The 20,512-nt window shown below is 38.8% G+C and overlaps 1 protein-coding gene and 1 pseudogene across 4 annotated transcripts in view; one reads left to right on the forward strand and one right to left on the reverse strand.

Annotated features, from left to right (window-relative positions):
* The window catches only part of NNT (nicotinamide nucleotide transhydrogenase), an 89,823-nt gene that overhangs the window by 43,943 nt on the left and 25,368 nt on the right, over nt 1-20,512 (forward strand). For all 3 annotated transcript variants that reach the window (XM_081826084.1, XM_081826083.1, XM_081826085.1), the window contains exons 8-17: nt 36-169; nt 461-652; nt 1,529-1,682; nt 4,770-4,931; nt 5,956-6,066; nt 7,258-7,403; nt 8,626-8,821; nt 11,570-11,803; nt 12,925-13,085; nt 15,839-16,018. In XM_081826084.1, coding sequence (XP_081682210.1) covers nt 36-169; nt 461-652; nt 1,529-1,682; nt 4,770-4,931; nt 5,956-6,066; nt 7,258-7,403; nt 8,626-8,821; nt 11,570-11,803; nt 12,925-13,085; nt 15,839-16,018 — 1,670 coding nt within the window. The remainder of the gene's footprint in view (nt 1-35; nt 170-460; nt 653-1,528; nt 1,683-4,769; nt 4,932-5,955; nt 6,067-7,257; nt 7,404-8,625; nt 8,822-11,569; nt 11,804-12,924; nt 13,086-15,838; nt 16,019-20,512) is intronic.
* LOC102725870 (glyceraldehyde-3-phosphate dehydrogenase pseudogene) overlaps nt 1-20,512 on the reverse strand; it is a 271,823-nt pseudogene that overhangs the window by 42,570 nt on the left and 208,741 nt on the right. The window lies entirely within an intron of this gene.

The following is a 20,512-nucleotide window of genomic DNA, read 5'->3' on the forward strand; positions in this document are numbered from 1 at the left end:
AATATAATTTGTACTGTTCTCTTTGATTTTATCAGGTAAAAAAGCTCCAGTTTTATTTAGTAAAGAGATGATTGAGTCAATGAAGGAAGGCTCAGTTGTTGTGGATTTAGCTGCTGAGGCTGGCGGAAACTTTGAAACCACTAAGCCGGGAGAACTTTATGTCCATAAGGTATACCAAACAGCTTCTTCTATCTACGAACCATCTCCCATGTCTTTAGTGATTTGAAGGAAGTGTTTATTCCTTTAAGGTATTCAGAGAAACTGAGGCCTGAAAATTTTTAAAATTAAAAACAGGCACATCGAAAGCTCTTTTTGAAATCTGTATTTGTTTGTGAGATGTGTATATATTTATAAAGGTATGTAATTTCACAGCTTAGCCTTGACTATGACTGAGGAGTGTCCTAGAAGGAATGTGAACAGATAGAATTAGACCTTTCTGATTGTATTTTTGTTCATGTAGGGAGTTACTCACATAGGCTACACAGACCTTCCCAGCCGAATGGCCACGCAGGCCAGCACCTTATATTCCAACAACATCACCAAGCTCCTGAAGGCCATCAGCCCTGACAAAGATAATTTTTATTTTGAAGTGAAAGATGACTTTGACTTTGGTACAATGGGTCATGTCATTAGAGGAACTGTAGTGATGAAGGTAAGTAAAGAGACCTGTTCCTTTCTGAGTTTTCATTAGAAATGTGTTTTAGGATTTCTGTTTATGGAAGGATCCTATTTTGGAATTGAGATATAATCTAATAAAGGGTTGATGTGTTGGGTTTATATCAATAAAAAGTGTTTAGAAATGCAGAACGATTTAAAGAAAAAAATCACAAAGGCTTATATATACATGAACTCATCCGAAATATGCATTGCTTTTGAAAAACAGAAGCAAACAAAACAAAAAACCAGAACTGAATAAAGTGAAAAACTTTCCCCTTGCCACCTATTTCCTTTTAGAGGATCTATGTTTTTCCATATATGTTCTGTGCACATAGAAATTATGTATCCATGCATAACAAACATTCTATATTTATATACACATATGTATTTATATAAAGTAAGTTATAAATGACATGAATTTATTTAAGATTATATATAAGGGGCTCTTGGCTGGCTCAGTCAATAGAGCATGCCACGCTTGATCTCGGGGTTGTAAATTCAAGCCCCACATCGGGTGTAGTGATTGCTTAAAAATAAATCTTTTAGGGGCGCCTGGGTGGCTCAGTCGTTAAGTGTCTGCTTTCGGCTCAGGTCATGATCCCAGGGTCCTGGGATCAAGCCCCACATCGGGCTCCCTGCTCCTCGGGAAGCCTGCTTCTCCCTCTCCCACTCCCCCTGCTTGTGTTCCCTCTCTCGCTGTGTCTCTCTCTCTCTGTCAAATAAATAAATAAAATCTTTAAAAAAAATAAATCTTTTAAAAAATTATATTTAAAAGAACAATCTCCCCCCCCCCCCCAGGAGAGTCACTACGTAGCTTCTGTGTTTTTGAAATGCTGGATTGACTGTTAAAAAATTTTCTAATTTCTGTTAGGATGGCGACGTGATTTTCCCTGCTCCCACCCCGAAAAATATTCCTCAAGGTGCCCCAGTAAAACCGAAGACAGTGGCTGAGCTGGAAGCTGAGAAAGCAGCTACCGTCACCCCCTTCAGGAAGACGATGACTACGGCTTCTGCATATACAGCAGGTGAGGACCCCATTCATGAAGGTTGAGTCCTGATTGTTTGGATTTTGTAAGAAATGCATTAATTGTCAAAATTAGTGAATGAGATCCTGTTGTCCTCCTTTGGATTCCATGAGGAAGTGGGCCTGTTAGAAGCAAGTTTTCGTAAATGTGTTACTAGCCTCACCTCTGTGGCCTTGGAGACTGCATTGATGGCTGACCCCAGAGATGCAGGTGCTCGCTAGATACTGGAATGAATGTGTGTGAAAGCATAGACGGGCTGTTAATGCTTTTCTTTCATAGAAAACATTTAAAATATAGCTTGTTAGGAGTTTTATCTTACATCAAATGTATCGAGTAGTGATCTGTGTCAGATTGTGTTGGTGTTAAGTGCCTGTAAATATGGTTATTTATTTATCTTTACGAGTTATAAAACATCAGTTGTGATCATCTGCACGTTGTGTAAGACTGGGGAACCACATGTTTGCGTTGAAGAATAAACAGTAGAAGACAGGTATGGCCCTTGACCGTTTGTCTAACATCCTAAGTTCTTCACCTAGTAAAAAAAATTCAATTTTTAAGTTTTCATTTCTTTACAGTTTAACACAAATTCTTTGCTTTTTAGTTCGCCTTTATGAAAACATTAAGCAGTCACTGTAAAATAATGGTAAATATTCATTCTGGTTATGAATTGTTAAGAGTCTGAAATAGGGACATTTGGTTTTAAATTGGTTTCTCTCTCATCGAATGAATTAAAAATATTTAGATCTACTTGGAGCCAAAGCAAAAACAAAACAAAAGCAAACTATAAAGAATTAAGGACCAGCACCAGGCACACAATTCTTGTAGCCTCAGCATTCTCCAAATTCCCATGCGAGCCCAGATGTTTGAAAGAGAAATATGTAACTCTCCTTGAATAAAGAGCAAGTCTCAGCAAAATGACTTAAAGCCTCTAGTTGTGAACATGGTGAATAAATGGGGCAGTGTCCCTACTTGCACTTACTTGTTAAAAAAAAAGAAACCAGATTATTATATTGTACCTGGAGAGGATTCTTGGAAGGATTGTAAATTTCCATTTCTCTTTGCGATTCGTGAGGAAATACAGTGCGGCATGTATGATGGTTTATTTTTCTAGGTTTCTCTCTCATTTGTTAAGTGAAGGTTTATTGCATTTTAATAGATACGACATTAGCATATTTTAGGGAATAAAAGAATGTCCTTATATTTGTTTTTCTTTACCTTAAACTTCCTCCTTTATAATAAAAACAAGCATTTTTCTTTTATGTGTGTTAGGAATCCATTTGAATAGCATTCTCCAAAGAATATGATTTGCTTTCTTTTCCTTTTCTTTTTTTCTCTGCCCTTCTCTTTCCTTTGTTACAAAGAGTATAGAAATAGCATAGTTGACATTATTAAATATACTATAGAAAAGACATTAGTTTACTAAAGAGTTGATTAAAAAAAACCCTTTAGATAGGTGATTTCTATCCTAGATGCCCAACAAAAGAATGGACTCCAGATTATGATAATTTAGTGCTGCTTGATTAATGTGGTCATTTAATGAATGCTAGGCATTGCACTAAACAATTCATATGCCCTAACCTATTTACTCTTTATAAGACCTCAGTGAGGTGGGCATATTATTATTTTCTTTCTCCAGGTGAGGACAGAGAGGGTTAATAATTTTACAGATGATGATAATATAGCACAGAGAAGTTAAGTAACTTGCCTGAAATCTCACAGCTAGCAAGCAGTAGACCCACAGTTTGAATGAGGCAATCTGGCTTATGAAAACATATTTTTTTTTTTTTTAAGATTTTATTTATTTGTGAGAGAGAGAATGAGAGACAGAGAACATGAGAGGGAGGAGGGTCAGAGGGAGAAGTAGACTCCCTGCTGAGCAGGGAGCCTGATGTGGGACTCGATCCCGGGACTCCAGGATCATGACCTGAGCCGAAGGCAGTCATTTAACCAACTGAGCCAGCCAGGCGCCCTGAAAACATATTTTTAACCACAACTCTATACAGCTTCTCTGATGTTTAACTAGAACACAAAACAATATTCTGTCTACTCTCCCTCCAGATGGTTAACAGGCCATGTATTGGAACCCTGGGCATTTTATATTTGGGTAGGGAAATATAAATTAAAACTGCAGTCTTATTACATGATCTAAAGTAAAATTAATGTCAACTCCTAGATGTTCTAGCTGTGCCACTTATAAAGAAATACTTCATAACACGGGGAAAAAAAAGTACCTTACTCAAGAAAGTTGAATTCCAGCTCCCTGGTCTCCCATTCACATTCTGTTTTTACTGACCACTAGGTAACCCTTCCTTCTGTTGCAGAACAGCCATCCACATGTTTGCTATTAGGGAAGGCAATAATTAAAGATGTATGTTCATAGCTGACTGTTTGTCTTCTGCACATTCTTAATTTAATTTGTTTTTTTTTTTTCCTTTTCTTTGTAAAATCCTGTTTGCTGACTTGGTGTTGAGGCTGGAGCTGACTGCCCTGGCCAGCAGTCCAGTCCAGCTTCAGGAGCAATTGCAAAACCTCTGTCCCGGGGGGTGGGGAGGTGGGAGGTGGAGGCCATATGTTTTGGGGAGGTGCTGGAGTGAATGAAATCCTTCCTACTCTTTTAAAATCCCTCTTCCTCAGCCAAAGCTGAGTGACATGAAATTGGCTTCAAAAAAGTCCTGTCTTGTAAAGGTCGTGTCTTGCCCAAGTAGAAAATGCTTTGGTAGATCCTGTGTAGGTCTGTAATTCTGGAACAAAAGCACTTGTATAAACACATGTGGCATCATCAGTGAAAGTCAAAACAGGGAAGAGGACAATGGGGAAATTGTTATCAAGGTGACTCATAAATTTTACTAGATCTTTACAGCTTATTTTATTTTGGGAGATGGTGGTCAGGAAGTTGAGTTTTGTTCATAATACCTTTAACCTCCCCTGGCCCCCATCATGAAATGTGTAAAAAATCTCATTATTGGCAAACTCCATATCGGGTGCAGAATTTAAAAGCATTGACTGTTTCACATGTTTGTGTGTGGGTGTGCGTGCTTTTAATCTTGAGATAATTGGAGGTCAGCTCATACTCTTCTCTTTCTGTAGGTCTCACTGGGATGCTGGGTTTGGGCATTGTGGCACCCAATTTAGCCTTTTCCCAGATGGTGACCACTTTTGGCTTGGCCGGCATCGTGGGCTACCACACCGTCTGGGGAGTGACCCCTGCTCTCCACTCACCACTGATGTCTGTGACTAATGCAATCTCAGGTTTGGTCCTCTCTTGTTTCCCCTCATTTTAGGTTTTCATGGGCTTATTCAACTCTGCAACTGCTTTCAATGACGTTTCCAAAGTCTTTGTTTACAAATTGTATGGCTTGGCCTCTTGAGGTGGTGGTTGTGGTGGCTTGGGCTCCCCGAGGGGGTGAGGGTGGGTCTAGAAGTGAGGGGCCCAACAAGCTTGTTAGGCCTTGGGGCTGCTCCCATTTCAAGCAGGGCAGGGCCATTCTTCTTCCTTTCGATGGGAATTTCCTTTAAAGAAAGGATTCCTCTGATATCACAGAATTGTAATTGTAGCATCCTTTAGGGGCTCTTAGATTCATCTAAACATCTAGCCTAGCAAGTCTGTAGTAAGTAGGCCATACCTGTCATCAGATTCACTCTGAAGCCTTTGGAACAGGAAACAGCTGCCCAGGCAGGGTAGCCAAGCATTAGCCGAGCATCAGGCTGGTGGTGCGAGTCTTCACAGTGGTCCGCGTGGCGTCCACACAGCTGCCCAGGAGCTCTTCTCTTTGGCCCCCAGTGATGCTCAGATCTGAGGAGTGAGACCCAGCTGGGACAGGTGTGGGGCCGGCCCTGGCTTGGAAGCCTCATGCTGCCAGGGCTCTGGGCACAGCTGCCGGGGGCTCTGCCGGGAGCGTGGCTAATTCCAAGGGGCACCATACTCTGGAAAGCTCAACGTCATGGCTTTGCCATCATATTTTTCTAGTTCATGCATAGATCCTTCCAGTTCAGAAGCAGTTTATCCACCCGCGGTCCCTTGTTACCTCTTGTCCAATAACATTATCGATTTAGATCTTTATCAGGGGAACAGAGCTAGAAAGTTAAAGGGAGGCCAAATTTTTATGCAGAAGGAGAAAACGTTTTGTTAACTCTTTGCCCACAAGAGTACTTCAGTTACAATGGTGCATGAGGACTTTCTCCTTTGTGTCTGTCCACGTGAGATCCTACAGCTGTGACACTTCATTTGGCCTTGTCTCTGTAACCATTCACCATCTTGCTTCTTTCTTCCTAGGGTTGACTGCAGTTGGTGGGTTGGCACTGATGGGAGGACATTTGTATCCTTCCACAATTTCTCAGGGCCTTGCCGCTCTTGCTACATTTATTTCCTCAGTCAACATTGCAGGTATGATGGCAGTGGTGGTGAGAGAGCCCAGAGTGCTATTTAAAAAAAAATTATTTCAGCAAGCTCTACACCCAGCATGGGGCTTGAACTCACGACCCCAAGATCAAGAGTCGCATACTCTTCCAACTGAGCCAGCCAGGCACCCCCTAGAGTGCTATTTTTTTTTGAAAGATTTTACTTTTTATTTATTTGACAGAGAGACACAGTGAGAGAGGGAACACAAGCAGGGGGAGTGGGAGAGGGAGAAGCAGGCTCCCCGCAGAGCGGGGAGCCCGATGCGGGGCTCGATCCCAGGACCCTGGGATCATGACCTGAGCCGAAGGCAGATGCTTAACGACTGAGCCACCCAGGCGCCCCTAGAGTGCTATTTTTAATGGAGAAGTGAGAAGCAAATATAAATCCATATAGAATAGACATTTGGACTTTTTTAGACATTTGGATTTTTAGAATTTAACTGTGCCTTTAAAAATTGTTTCACTCAGACCATAAATGCTCTCTGTGAAGAAAAATTATTTTGCCCATTTGTAATTTTTAGAAACTATTTGATAGAAGAACACCCCCTTCCTCAGTGCCCCAAAATAAACAAGCAAATGATTGTCTTGCTGCAAGGTAACTGGAAAGTTATTGAATGCATAGTTTTGAATTAAGTTGACTTATAGCTATCACCATAACATCTGTAAATGAGTATACTTTTAGATAAAATTTTAGCCTTTGCCTTATCCTAGCCTGTGTTTCTGAAAACTGAAAGCCTAGCATATCACTTGGTAAGCTCATTTGATGCTATTTTGTAGCTAAAAATTAGTTAATGTGTCCAAGAAATCCGGTGCCTGTTGATGTGGCATTTTTTTCTTTTATCACTTATTATAGGTTTAGCAGAGTAACCTATTTGAAAAAAATACTAGCCTTTGACCTTTGCATTCCCAAGCTGTTTGAATGCCTATTTACTTGTAGTCAGGCAGAAATAGTTAGTTCTGTACTCTGATTGCAAGTTTTCTTCCTGAATATAGAGTTCCCCGCCTTCAATGAAACTGGCTTGGGTGATAGAATAAGTTTTAATTTTGAGGTTCTAAAATGTTACTTAATATATTTATCCCTAGGTGATAAAGATGTGCTTAAAATAGAAAAATTGTACCAGTTTAAAAATCATGTTTCTCAAAATACCTCTTTCTGTTTCATATTTACTTTGATAAGGCGGCTTTCTGGTGACCCAGAGAATGCTGGACATGTTCAAGCGTCCCACGGATCCCCCAGAATACAATTACCTGTATCTGCTCCCTGCTGGAACCTTCGTTGGAGGATATTTAGCTGCCCTCTACAGTGGTTATAACATTGAACAAGTAAGAGGCTGTTTTGAGAATTTTTATTTTTGCCACCGTGTTTTCTTTCCAACTAGATTTAATATTATTATTACCAAAATTCAGGCTCTACCAAGCAAATACAATAATAATTCTAGAAACATCTTGGTCAAATAGAGCATTCCTATCCCCTAAGGTTCACGACCCTGGATTCTAGAAACAGATTTGCCTGCTACCTGAATGTGCTAACATGGGTTTACCTGTTTGTCCCTCAGGTTTTCTACTTGTAAAAAGTGTCAAAAGGTTGTTATGTACTCGGATGGATTGTTGTAGGGATACAGTGAAATAATCAGTAACAGAATCTGAAATTTTTCTGTTAAATACTATTAGTTCTTTTCCTACTTACCTTCTTCTACAAATTCAGTGCATCATCTCTTGTAACCAGGAGATGTCATCTCAATTCATCTAAAAAAGACAGTGTAAAAATGAATGTTTATTAAAAAACAGAAATAAGTTGAACTTTGAAAGTTTCATCTTTCAATATGATTATAATAGAGACTTAACTTTGTTCTGAACTCAGTATTTTTTATCACTTTTCAATGCCTACCACGAGATTGCAACTGACAGCAGAAAAATCATGTGTTCCTTAGTTTCTGCAGTTTACAACATTTCTTACTTGTTGAGTGAACAAAATCTTTTTTGAGAGGAGTTGGAGTGGTATGTCAGAGAAACCCATGTCTGAATTCCAGATTTGCTATTTTCTGATCATGTGACCTTGGAAGAATTATGTAACCTTTTCAAGCTTTGGTTTTCTCTTTTTGTAAAATGAGGATGATGATTCCTTCAACTTCTGTGAATCTCATGGGGCTGACTTGAGTAAAATGTATGTTATGGTCCCTGGCATTTACAGCATCAGGGGTTGGCTCCTTTATAGTGTTTGGTCAGGTCTAGATCCCATCATAACTCTGTTTAAATTTAGGTACTTTTATATGCATTTGTGCATGCTATCAAATCCAAAAAGAAACCAATTTACATAAATGGTATAATTGCAAGTACAATTTAAGGTATTTAATTTATTAATATGCCTAATGGATAGGAAAATATATTGAAATATTCAAAGAAGAAGTCCGACTGGTCCCTCTATTGTCTGAATTTAAAATTGTTCTTAGGAAATCATGTTTCCTCAAGAGAAGTCCTCCCTATGCTAATAGACTGGAAGTTTTGATAGTCTCTCTCTCTCTTCTCTTCCCTTTCATTTAAAAAGATCATGTATCTGGGCTCAGGTCTGTGCTGTGTTGGTGCCCTGGCCGGCCTTTCCACCCAGGGAACAGCTCGTCTTGGCAATGCATTGGGCATGATTGGGGTGGCTGGAGGCCTGGCAGCCACCCTCGGAGGCCTAAAACCATCCCCAGAATTGTTAGCTCAGATGTCTGGAGCAATGGCTTTGGGCGGTACCATTGGTAAGCACTTGGTGGAGATCTGCCTTTATGGGAACACATACCCATTTTTTTAGCGTACTCTTTGGACATAGTTGATCCTCTTACTTAATGTTAAATGTTTTAAAATGTTTGTATTTTAATGAGAATTATACCAACTATGATTCTTCACCAAAATAAATATATTAGACACAAAGTTAATTATATTATTCATAACTTTCTAATTAATTTGTTGGATTTTATTTTCTATGCTCTTGAGATTACCCATATTATATCTGTTTTTAGAAATACTGTGTAAAGGTGGGCTTTTGTCCATCTCTTCCCAACTCCATCTTTAATGACATACACTGGTAGCTTGAAATTGACCATGGTGGTTACATTTACACAATGGAAATAAACAAATACTACAAATCTGGATTTCATTTATTGTTTTGTTGATTGTCCAGACCTAAGAAAGTGATGGAGAAAATATTAATAATGCAGCTTAAACTTAAAAGTGTGCTGTTTCTATAGCCATTACATTGTGAATATCATAAAAATTGAGCAAATATTCTTCCAGTATTTGAAAACTATTATCAGAGTCAAGCTGTTGCTCACATTGTTGACAATGAGTGAGGTTCTCACATATATCTCGTTTCACTTTTGTCTTACTTGTTAATGCAAACAAAAATGTCAGCCAACATTCCCGTGGGGACTACACTCATTTCATCAGTTGCAAACACTAGGTTGGTGACAGATGTAAGAGTTTGGCAAAAGTCAACAATTATATTCTGTGAAAGTCAATTGGCAATATGGGGTTTACAATAAAGAGTACCATGTATTTTATTATTTGAAAATTATGTGCAACTTTATATCATTAAAAAATCTTGTACAGGGCGCCTGGGTGGCTCAGTCGTTAAGCGTCTGCCTTCGGCTCAGGTCATGATCTCAGGGTCCTGGGATCGAGCCCCGCATCGGGCTCCCTGCTCCGCAGGAGGCCTGCTTCTCCCTCTCCCACTCCCCCTGCTTGTGTTCCTGCTCTCGCTGTCTCTCTCTCTGTCAAATAAATAAATAAAATCTTTAAAAAAAAAAAAAGTCTTGTGCATATTTATATATGCACATGTTTTTATCCTGAGACGCTGGTGGTTGTATATTTACCGGTATAACAGTAGCTTTAGGACTCCTTTTATACTTCCCCAGGAAAGCTTTGTGTCCTTTCTTGATAGTCCCTGGAAAGGAACGAAGGAAAATGTGCTGTAGGTTCATGGCAGGAAAACCTCTAGACAAGATCTTAGCAAATGTTCTGAGGCACACCCCTTCTCTATCACCTACCTAGAGCCATACAGCTCTTTCAGAGTCTCCTCATTTGGACATTGACTACCCAGGTATTTGCATTTCTTTACCTTTGGACACGGCTCCCACTCACCCACCTGAAAACCCAGGCCTTCATATTCCAGCTGTTTTCTCCTGTTTTGAGCAAGTTTTGGCTTGTGGAGAAGAGAGCTTGGGTTATTCATGCAGTGGGGAGAAGGTAAGGGTTTGGTTGGAGCCTCAAGTAATCTGAAGAAGTGTTAGGGGAGTGTTTGCAGGTTGTGATGGAAGAGGCATGTGTTAGTGTTGTGTGTTTGGGTTTTTGGAGCTGGATCTTGGTTAGGTGTGTTGAGAAAACCTGCTATTTTGAAAGGGTATACATAGCCAGTGTCCTTACCTTCTGTATAGTCCTTTTTAGAGAATATTTAGCCCATACGATGAAACAGATAAATACTTATTAGGGATAAGGATGGAAATCCTTAGATGTGGTCTTTTTTTAAAAAATTGAAGTATAATTGGGGTGCCTGGGTGGCTCAGTCAGTTAAGCGTCTGACTCTTGATTTCAGTTTAGGTCATGATCTCAGGGTGGTGAGATCGAGTCCTGTGTCAGGCTCCACGCTCAGCACGGAGCCTGCTTGGGATTCTCTCTCTCCCTCTGCCCCTTCCTGTATGCATGTGTTCTCTCTAAAAATAAAATAAAATAAATAAAATTGAGGTATAATTGACATAATATATTAGTTTCAGATGTACAAAATAATGATTCTGTATTTGTATATATAGCAAAATAATCACAATAAGTCTAGTAAACATCTGTCACCATACGTAGTTACAGAATTTTCTTTCTTGTGATGAGAACTTTTAAGATCTACTCTCTTAGCAGCTTTCAAATACGTGATACAGTACTATTAATTATAGTCAATGTACTGTACATGATATCCCTATGACTTGTTTTATAACTGGAAGCTTCACCTATTTTGCCCACCTCCCATCCCCTTTCTCTAACAACCACCAGTCTGTTTACAGTATCTATGAGCTTGGTTTTTTTTTTTTTTTTTAAGATTTTATTTATTTATCTGAGAGAAAGTGAGAGCAAATGAGCAGAGGGAGAGGGTCAAGCAGACTCCCCACTGAGTGCAGAGCCTGATGCAGGGCTCGATCCCATGACCCTGAGATCATGACCCGAGCTCAAACCAAGAGTTGGATGCCTAACTGACTGAGCCACTCAGGTGCCCAGGTTTTTTTTTGTTTTGTTTTTTGTTTTTTTTTTTAGATTTCATATATAAGTGAGATCATATGGTATTTGTCTTTCTCTGTCTGACTTATTTCCCCTAGCATAATACCCTCAAGGTTCATCAATATTTTCACAAATGGCAAGATTTCTGTCTTTTTTATGGCTGAATAATAATCAGGTGTTGGCTTTATTGTAGTTGCCTCTCAAAGGTCTGTTGAGTTTTAATTTCTCTTTGACTCATTTCCCAACAGGATTGACAATTGCCAAACGCATCCAGATTTCTGATTTACCTCAATTAGTTGCTGCATTCCACAGCTTAGTGGGCTTGGCAGCTGTACTTACTTGCATAGCTGAGTACATCATAGAATATCCACATTTTGCCATGGACGCAGCTGCAAATCTCACCAAGATCGTGGCCTACCTCGGTACTTATATCGGTGGTGTCACGTTTAGCGGCTCTCTCGTTGCCTACGGAAAGCTGCAGGGTAAGTGATGCCACATCACAGAGGGGTCAATAGCTACTGTTTACGGGGCTTGAGGGTCCGTGTCAGTTTCAGAAAATGGCTTCACGGTAGAACCTGTTAGGTGAAGAATGTATATAGCACTGAGAGATATATAAAAGACCCTTCCTCCACATCGAGATTGCTTCCCTTCATTGATCCTTACAGAGCTCACAAAGCTTTGAAGCAATTCCTTCTGCAGGCAGCTAGTGCACAGAAATTGGGGTAGCGGGACTAGCTGACAATTGATAATACATGTGAACAAAACTACATCTTCCTAATCCTTAGTTAGGGATGCCTGTTCACAGAAATGAATTTTATACATTTTCCAGAGTAGAGAGAAGCTTGTTGAATAAGAAGCTTGTGTGATCACCATACATACTTATTTTGAACACATACACATTCTTCGGCTCTGGCTTACCATCTTTTGCTACTTCTCATGGCTGAGACTAGAAGTGGGGGAAAGAACCCCCAAACCTCACAGAGGCTATTTTCAGTGTTTTCATGAATAAGTGAGTCTATAGAGAAACTAACTTGTGATGTAAAAATCTGGTCTTTTCCTCTGAGTAATCAAGCCATTAAAATTAAATAGAGTACTTCCATGAAACTTAAAAATCACAAAAGAACTTCAAGCCTCCAATGCTCTTGTCTCATGCTTTGTTTCAAAAACAACTAGCAAACCAGGGCTCTGCTCCCTTGGGTTCAGTTGATAGAATCAGAAATGCTAATGTGCTAGGACTCTGTTTTGAAGTTTTAAATAAATGAAACCACACTTAACAACTTCTGTGTTGGTCATACGGGAAAAATGTAACTTTTTAAGATGCTAGGACAAAGAGTAAAGAAATTGTTGTGTGATCAAAGTAAAAAACAGTTAAGTTGAGCCATACTTTTCCTACTTTTGTTAACATTTGTTACATGTAAGAGCCCTAATTTGCTTTTATGTTTCAGGACCATTTTTTAAAATTCTGATATTTAATTTTGGTAGTTTAGGATTAAATGACATGCACTTAAGTGTGTGTGTGTGTGTGTGTGTGTGTGTGTGAGAGTGTGTGAGGGGGTTTTTCATGACATGTGCTAGCTTCTGACTGACTTGCGCTTGGTCCTAGGTATCCTGAAATCCGCCCCTCTCCTGCTTCCTGGGAGGCACTTACTTAATGCAGGCTTGCTGGCTGCTAGTGTGGGTGGAATAATCCCATTCATGATGGACCCTAGCTTTACTACGGGCATTACCTGTCTGGGCTCTGTGTCAGCTCTCTCTGCTGTCATGGTAAGAAGTTAGGGGTGGAAAGCACATCCTCAGTGAGGAACTGGCATATTTTGTTAGATTGCAGTCTAACCTATTTCTAGCTCTTCAAGACCCTTGATGGAATAAACATGTTTTAGAATGATGTTACATGTTCTTCTTTTTAGAATCTGGAAAATACAGAAAAGTGTAAGAAGAAAACCACTCTTGCTCTCCACTGAATGGTTCCTTTCAAAGTTGTTGGGTGCCATCTTTATTGCTCTGGGGTCTTTTCCCTGGATCAATGTGTTGGTGAATGGGAATTTTAAAAAGCCAAGTGTTTCAATTCTATTCATTAGGTGCCTACTTACTGTGACAAGGCCCACAAAATGGTGCTTTGGGTTTTATGCAGTAAGGGTCAGATACTCCCTGCCCGTCAGTTGCACTCTCATTTAATGGAAGTTATGATACCAAGTTAAAGAATTATGTAAAATGAGATGTAGTTAATAAACCCTGTGTGTTCAGTGGGGGAGTTCAGGGAAGCCTTTCATGATAGGTATGGTCCTCTTCTCCCTCTCTGATTTTTGCATTTAGTATATTGATACATACAGTATTATCTGGGTGTCTATATGCTACAATATAGCATTTTATTATATCAGTGTAGGATGCTTTTGCAAAACAGTTGTTATTCACCGATTCCTTCATGTTTGTCTAGTCTGGAGTCTACATTGTAGACACTGGTTTATGTTTTAGGTTTTTAAAATAATTTGTAGTGCTGGGCGCCTGGGTGGCTCAGTTGGTTAAGCGACTGCCTTCGGCTCAGGTCATGATCCTGGAGTCCCGGGATCGAGTCCCGCATTGGGCTCCCTGCTCAGCGGGGAGTCTGCTTCTCCCTCTGACCCTCCTCCCTCTCATGCTCTCTGTCTCTCATTCTCTCTCTCTCAAATTAAAAAAAAAAAAATAATAATAATTTGTAGTGCTTAGTACAAAATTAGACATACAGTAATTGCTTATCAAATACATACTGGCTGCTTGATTCAAGATTTACAGTGTTAAAAATGATACTTATTTTTTTTAAATTTTATTTATTTGACAGAGAGAGACAGCGGGAGAGGGAACACAAGCAGGGGGAGTAGGAGAGGGAGAAGCAGGCTTCCTGCCGAGCAGGGAGCCCGACGCGGGGCTCGATCCCAGGACCCTGGGACCATGACCTGAGCCGAAGGCAGACGCTTAACGACTGAGCCATCCAGGGGCCCTAAAATGATACTTATTTTTATGTAATCTTAAGAGGCCTCATTTTGCCAGAGAAACTTTAGAAGTCTGAAAAGTAGGGGCTCCTGGGTGGCTCAGTCAGTTAAGTGTCTGACTTTTGATCTCAGCTCAGGTCTTGATCTCAGGGCTGTGAGTTCAAGCCCAGTGTTGGGCTCCACACTGGGCATGGAGCCTACTTAAAAAAAAAGTCTGAAAATTAACTTAAAATTCTTTTTATAACTACTGACAATCCATTTTTTTTCTGGCTTATATAGCACTGGCTTTTGTTTTACTTTAAAGAAAAGAAAAATGGTTTTGATATTTTTTTTATCCAATAAAGCAGAATGTCTCAAAATAAAACCAACAGCACAGAAATGTAAAACTTTAAGAATTACTATTTTTGAGAAGAGGTGAATTTGATATTAAAGAGGTACTTTATGCTTATATGAGAATGAGTAAGATAAAATATTTTGTGGACTATTTTAATTGCTTTTTTTTTTTTTTAAAGATTTTATTTATTTATTTGAGACAGAGAGCACATGAGGGGGGGTAGGGTCAGAGGGAGAAGCAGACTCCCTGCCAAGCAGAGAGCCCGATGCGGGACTTGATCCTGGGACTCCAGGATCATGACCTGAGCCGAAGGCAGTCGCTTAACCAACTGAGCCACCCAGGCGCCCCTATTTTAATTGCTTTTGACTTCATTAAGTAGTACATGAATACATTCACATCTTAAACTCAAAATACATAGGTGTTTGTGGAATAAAAAGCAAAAATCTTTCTCCCCATCATTCTTTTCCCTTTCCTGTGTTTAGTGATTTGGGGTTGCACTAGAGAGACTTTGGATTCTGTTGTATTCCTCCAAGGAGTATTGATCATTATTTTTTATTTATTTGTTTTTGTAGGCAGCTAATTTGAAATCAGATTTCAAATCTGGCTCCCTTATTGTGGGAGCAGCTGAAATCTGTTATTATTTTATCCTTAACAGGTTTGCTTGGAGTCTGCCCACATATGCATAGTTAAAGAACCAGAGTTTTGGGCAGAGTTCATACATAGAATTTGGGGCTCCCTCTCTTTAGCCTGCTCCTCTGTAGTTTCCCTTCTCACTTTGCAGCTGCTGTAGTCACCCTAAATCCTCTCCTAGGACTTTCAAACTAGCAAGACTATGGGCTTATATTTCGGATTTAGCTGTTTCTCTTGGCACCACCAGGGGCCTGCCCTTACATTAACGCCATAAAAACTGGGAAATTCACTCAGTGCTGTTACTTTTTCTCAAGTGCAGACCCCTCTCTAGTTTCTGCCTGCTTTTCATCACTGCCTGTTAGGGATTTAGGGGTATTTCGGGGGGGGTGGTGGTGGTTCAGTGTTTACACATGTTATATCTGTGGGAGAATTGATCAATATGGGAGGCACTTGGTCATTACCCCAGTGGAACTTCAAGATAAATATATTAATTGGAAAACCAGAATGATTAAGGATCAAGATGTCCAGTGTCAGAGGTTTTATTTTTATTTTATTAATTTTGATTTCTGCTTTGGGTTTCATCCTAGGGTGTGACTTTGACAGCTGCTATCGGGGGTGCGGACATGCCCGTCGTCATCACTGTGCTGAACAGCTACTCAGGCTGGGCCCTGTGTGCGGAGGGCTTCCTGCTGAACAACAACCTGCTGACCATCGTGGGGGCGCTCATAGGCTCCTCTGGCGCTATCCTGTCCTACATCATGTGTGTGGTAAGAAATAGGTGTTTCAACAAAAAGGAAATGGTGTTCTGAAAATAAGGATCTGTTTGTTACTTTATTTGCAGTAAAAAATGACTATGTCAGTTCTTACTTTTCTTCGGTAGAAATATCAGAGTGTTTCATTCTAATAAATTTCCAAGACTGCTTTTAAAGTCCCCAAGTGTAGATAATTAGGAAAATTAAATATCAAGATAAAAAATCTGACTCCATCTGGAGATAAGCACTTAAGATTTTGGTTTATTTCTTTCTATTCTGTTTCTTTCTTTACTGCATATCTGTGTATCTACTTATCTGATCATACTGTATACTATTTTCCATTTTATTCTTTTTTCTTTCTTTTTTTATTATGTTCAATTAGCCAGCATATTGAACGTCATTAGTTTTTGATGTAGTGTTCAACAATTCGTTAGTTGCATATAACACCCAGTGCTCATCACAACACCTGCCCTCCTTAATGCCCATCACCTGGTTACCCCATCCCCCCACCCACCGCCCTTCCATTTTATTCTTTTCTTCTTACTGTATTCTTACTATATTCTAAGTAATTTTCTTGTTTAAGCTGCTTTTTAGGGGCGCCTGGGTGGCTCAGTCGTTAAGCGTCTGCCTTCGGCTCAGGGTTCTGGGATCGAGCCCCACATCGGGCTCCCTGCTCCACCGGGAGCCTGCTTCTCCCTCTCCCACTCCCCCTGCTTGTGTTCCCTCTCTCGCTGTGTCTCCCTCTGTCAAATAAATAAATAAAATCTTAAAAAAAAAATAAAGAAAGAAAGAAAAAAATCAAGAAAACAAATACTTCCTAGCTTCCTTTTTGTTTCTACAAGAAGGCAAGAAGATATACTGCAAATAATTAAAGGTTTGACTAGGAAAGTTTTTCAAATGATAGATACTGTTTTCTCGGTGGTAGTTCTGAATGACTGTGGAAGGGCGAGTGTGCAATGGAGTGACCTCAGAACATGACTCTACGGTGATTAATCCTTCAGGCAGAGAAAGGGTACTTCTGCCACCTCCCTTCTTTTATTACAATATTTAAAAAGCCCGTTATTTATAACTCAGAATTCCTCGTATGTTTTAATTGAAAATCTCTTTGTAAATTGAGTGCTGAAGCTATCTTTTTATAATAAGAAATCAGTTTTCTTTGGCCATTTTGTAGAACAAAGGATTTGATAGCCCTGAGGAAGAGGTTTTAAAATTAAATCTCCCCAGTCGTTCAGGGAATTTGGAAAGGAGGTGGTTTGGGTCTCCTGTTTGAAAAGTTTCAGGCTTTGGGGTTCTAAAAAACAAATGTTTATAAAGAAGGAAAAATTTATTCAGTTGTATTAGAAATAGTTTTCTCTAAAAATGAACTTTGTAAAAAAGTTTTTTAATTCCAGTGTAGTTAACATACAGTGTTATATTAGTTTGGGTGTATAATATAGCGATTCAACGATTCTATACATTACTCAGTGCTCATCATGGTAAATCATGATAAGTGTATTCTTAATCCCCATCACCTATTTCACCCATCCCCCCACCCACCTCCCCTCTGGTAACCATCAGTTTGTTCTCTATAGCCTGTTTCTTGGTTTGTGTCTCTTTTTTCCTTCGTTTGTTTTGTTACTTAAATTCCACATATGAGTGGAATTGTATGGTATTTGTCTTTTTTCTGACTGACTTATTTCACTTAGCTTCTAAAAATGAACTTTTAACTCTTAGTTTGACTTTGCTTCATTTGGTGAATTTAAATGATCAGCAGGGGGCAGCAGATTTTCATTATTACTTAAACTTGTGGTTGGTCAAAATTCTGATTTTAAAATTAAATGGGAGGATTTGAATTTTAACAAAGCCAGTGGCCTGCTGATAGGGGGAGAGGTGAGGACCTGTGTCTAGTTCTTGGAGTATCATTACAGGTGCCTTCTTGCCTTTACTGTTTTTTTCTTAAATGGTTTTACTTAGGTTTTTAAATGTATCAATAGTATATCCCAAATTTGCCTGTGTCTTTTTTATTTCCTCCCCCCTTCCTCTTCATCTAGTTTCTTTTATTATTATTGGTTCTAGTAACTACAGACACTTACAGTAGCAGTTCTATGACAGTAACTAGAATAAGGTAGTAAGAGGCACTTGTTGAAAATACTTTTCTCTGTGTGTACTTTTGTACCTATATCATCTTTCTCTTATTCTTTCCTTTCATATTTCTTGATCTGCTTTCTATATTTTTGTTTTTTTTCCTTCTATTTCCACTGCCTCAGGCATGTCATTTATTGGCAACATAGCATAGCTCTTTTTTATTCCTGTGCTCTATAATAAAGTGTTCTTGTAGCTGTCCCTGACACGTGTCACACTGGATCAGATGGATGCTCTGTTTAAAATAGCAACTTGTATTAATTTGGATTCAAAGACAGTTGAAGCTTTAATTTTTTAAAAAATACTATACAATTACAAAAATAAAAGATGTTTAATGTGGGAAATTTGGAAGAAAGTAAAAGATAAATCATTTGTAATGCCATTACCACTTAACTCTTAAGATTTAGTATTCTAATTCCAGTCTTTTTTCATAAGCATATGTTCGAGTATATTCTGAATTGTTTATCTCACTAATAATTAGTGTTTTTTTTTCCTTCAGTGTACCTCCTTGCGCATTTTGATTATTTCCTTGGGAATGGAGTAAGGGCTTTGTGTTGGTTGTTGATATCGATGAATTGATTTCCACAAAGGACTCTCCAGGCTGAGCTCTCACCAGCGATGTGTGGGGCACTTGTTTTCCTGCACGCTCTCCCTCCCTTCGTCTTATTACAAAACAAACAAGGCAACAGCAAAAACCAGCCTGCTGTATTTTTTAATTTTGAAGATAGAAATTTTCTTTCCTTCTAAATTGCCCTGATTTTGACTTTTCCCAGTAATCTTCACTGATTCTTGGCTTGTGCTTCTTTATTACAAGAAATTGTTTCTTCATGGCTGGTGTTTTAGCAGCTCAGAGTGGTTCATATTAATAATAAAAATGAAATAGCCACGTGTAATTGGGCATAGTAGTAGGCATTAACATACTGTAGGCATTAACACTGGGTGCTTTACAAATATTAGCTTATTTAATCTCCAGGCTAATTCTGGAGGTAGAAAATACTCTCATTTTACAAGGAAGGTATTTGAAGACGCCATTGATTATTGGCCTTTGTGTTTAGGGAAGCTAACCAAGCCCCCGGCACACTCATACGAGTATAATAATTATTAAATGAACATTAGATGAATATTTGCTTGCTCATTTCATATTTTGGAATCTTCTCTGGATAGGTCATGGTTACAGATGTCCTGCCATATATCAGTATCTGTTAATAATGCTAGTATGTTTAGCTTCAATATTTTATTATTTATTGAGGAAACATGCAAGTCCAAACTGGAACAGAGTGGTTTTATTATGTGAGAGGGAATGGAATGCTCCCCGAGTGGCTAATCAGTAATCCCTAAAATTGCACTTTTGTTCTGACAAAGAATTCTTTTGGGTGTCTTCTGAGTCGCATGCTTGTGGTTATATAATATCCAAGATTAAACTGAAAAATGTCGGTAGTGTCCAGATAGCCCCCTCAAATGAATAATTTGCTTTATGTCAGGTGTCATATAGACATTAACCTCTTCATGATTTTACAGTCCATTTACTTGAGATAGTGTTCAAATTGCCTGGGAAATAGAGGGCTTGCAAAAATGGGACAGCATTTTCAAACCGAATTTTCTGATTTTTGCACTTTGTTACTTGTTTCCAAATGAAAATAGAACAGAATGAAGTGGATCAAAGCCAAACCAATAATAATTTTTTTTTTTTTTGCTTTGCAGTCAATTACTCAGCACCCACAAAGCATTGAAATGAGAGATGATAGTAAATAGAGTATATGTTATTATTGCTTTGGTTTTGTCTATTTTATGGCCTTTCCTTTGTTTTCAGATTTTTTTCTTAGAGTTTGCTTGGAATTATGTGAATTAAGCATCTCTTTAATGTAGCATGCAATTTTCATTATAGGGCTTAATAACTTAAAAGGAACAGTCTTGGACAGTGTTGTGAATACTTTGTCTTGGAAGCTGGGAACTCCTCAATCTGTGGATCAGTGGTCACAGGATAGTCTCATTAATCACTTAAACAAGCAAAATAAAAAAAAAAAAGAACAGAACAAGTCCTAAACCCTAAACATTTGTTGAAAATATGATGTTGCAATGGTAAATTCAGAGATGAAAAATAATTTAGTTTTTAAGAGACCACATGGAATCAGCTTAATGGTGATATAATTGTGGGTATGTGTTCAACAAGTTGACTTTGATTGTTAAACTACTGTATGGTTCCCTTTTTTTCTCCTGAAGATGCCATTAGAATAGTGGGTAAATATTAATTAAATGTCCTCAGAAATTCTTTTCTTCTCCTCCATTCAGTTTTCTAGGGAGAGAAGAATGGTTCCTTATTTATTTATTTATTTAAAAGCTTTTACTTAAATCCTAGTTAACATACAGTGCAATATTGGTTTCAGGAGT

The sequence above is a fragment of the Leptonychotes weddellii genome, chromosome 7 (genome assembly GCF_054177405.1).
Source record: "Leptonychotes weddellii isolate Sample4059 chromosome 7, ASM5417740v2, whole genome shotgun sequence".
Classification (NCBI taxonomy): Eukaryota; Metazoa; Chordata; class Mammalia; order Carnivora; family Phocidae; genus Leptonychotes; species Leptonychotes weddellii.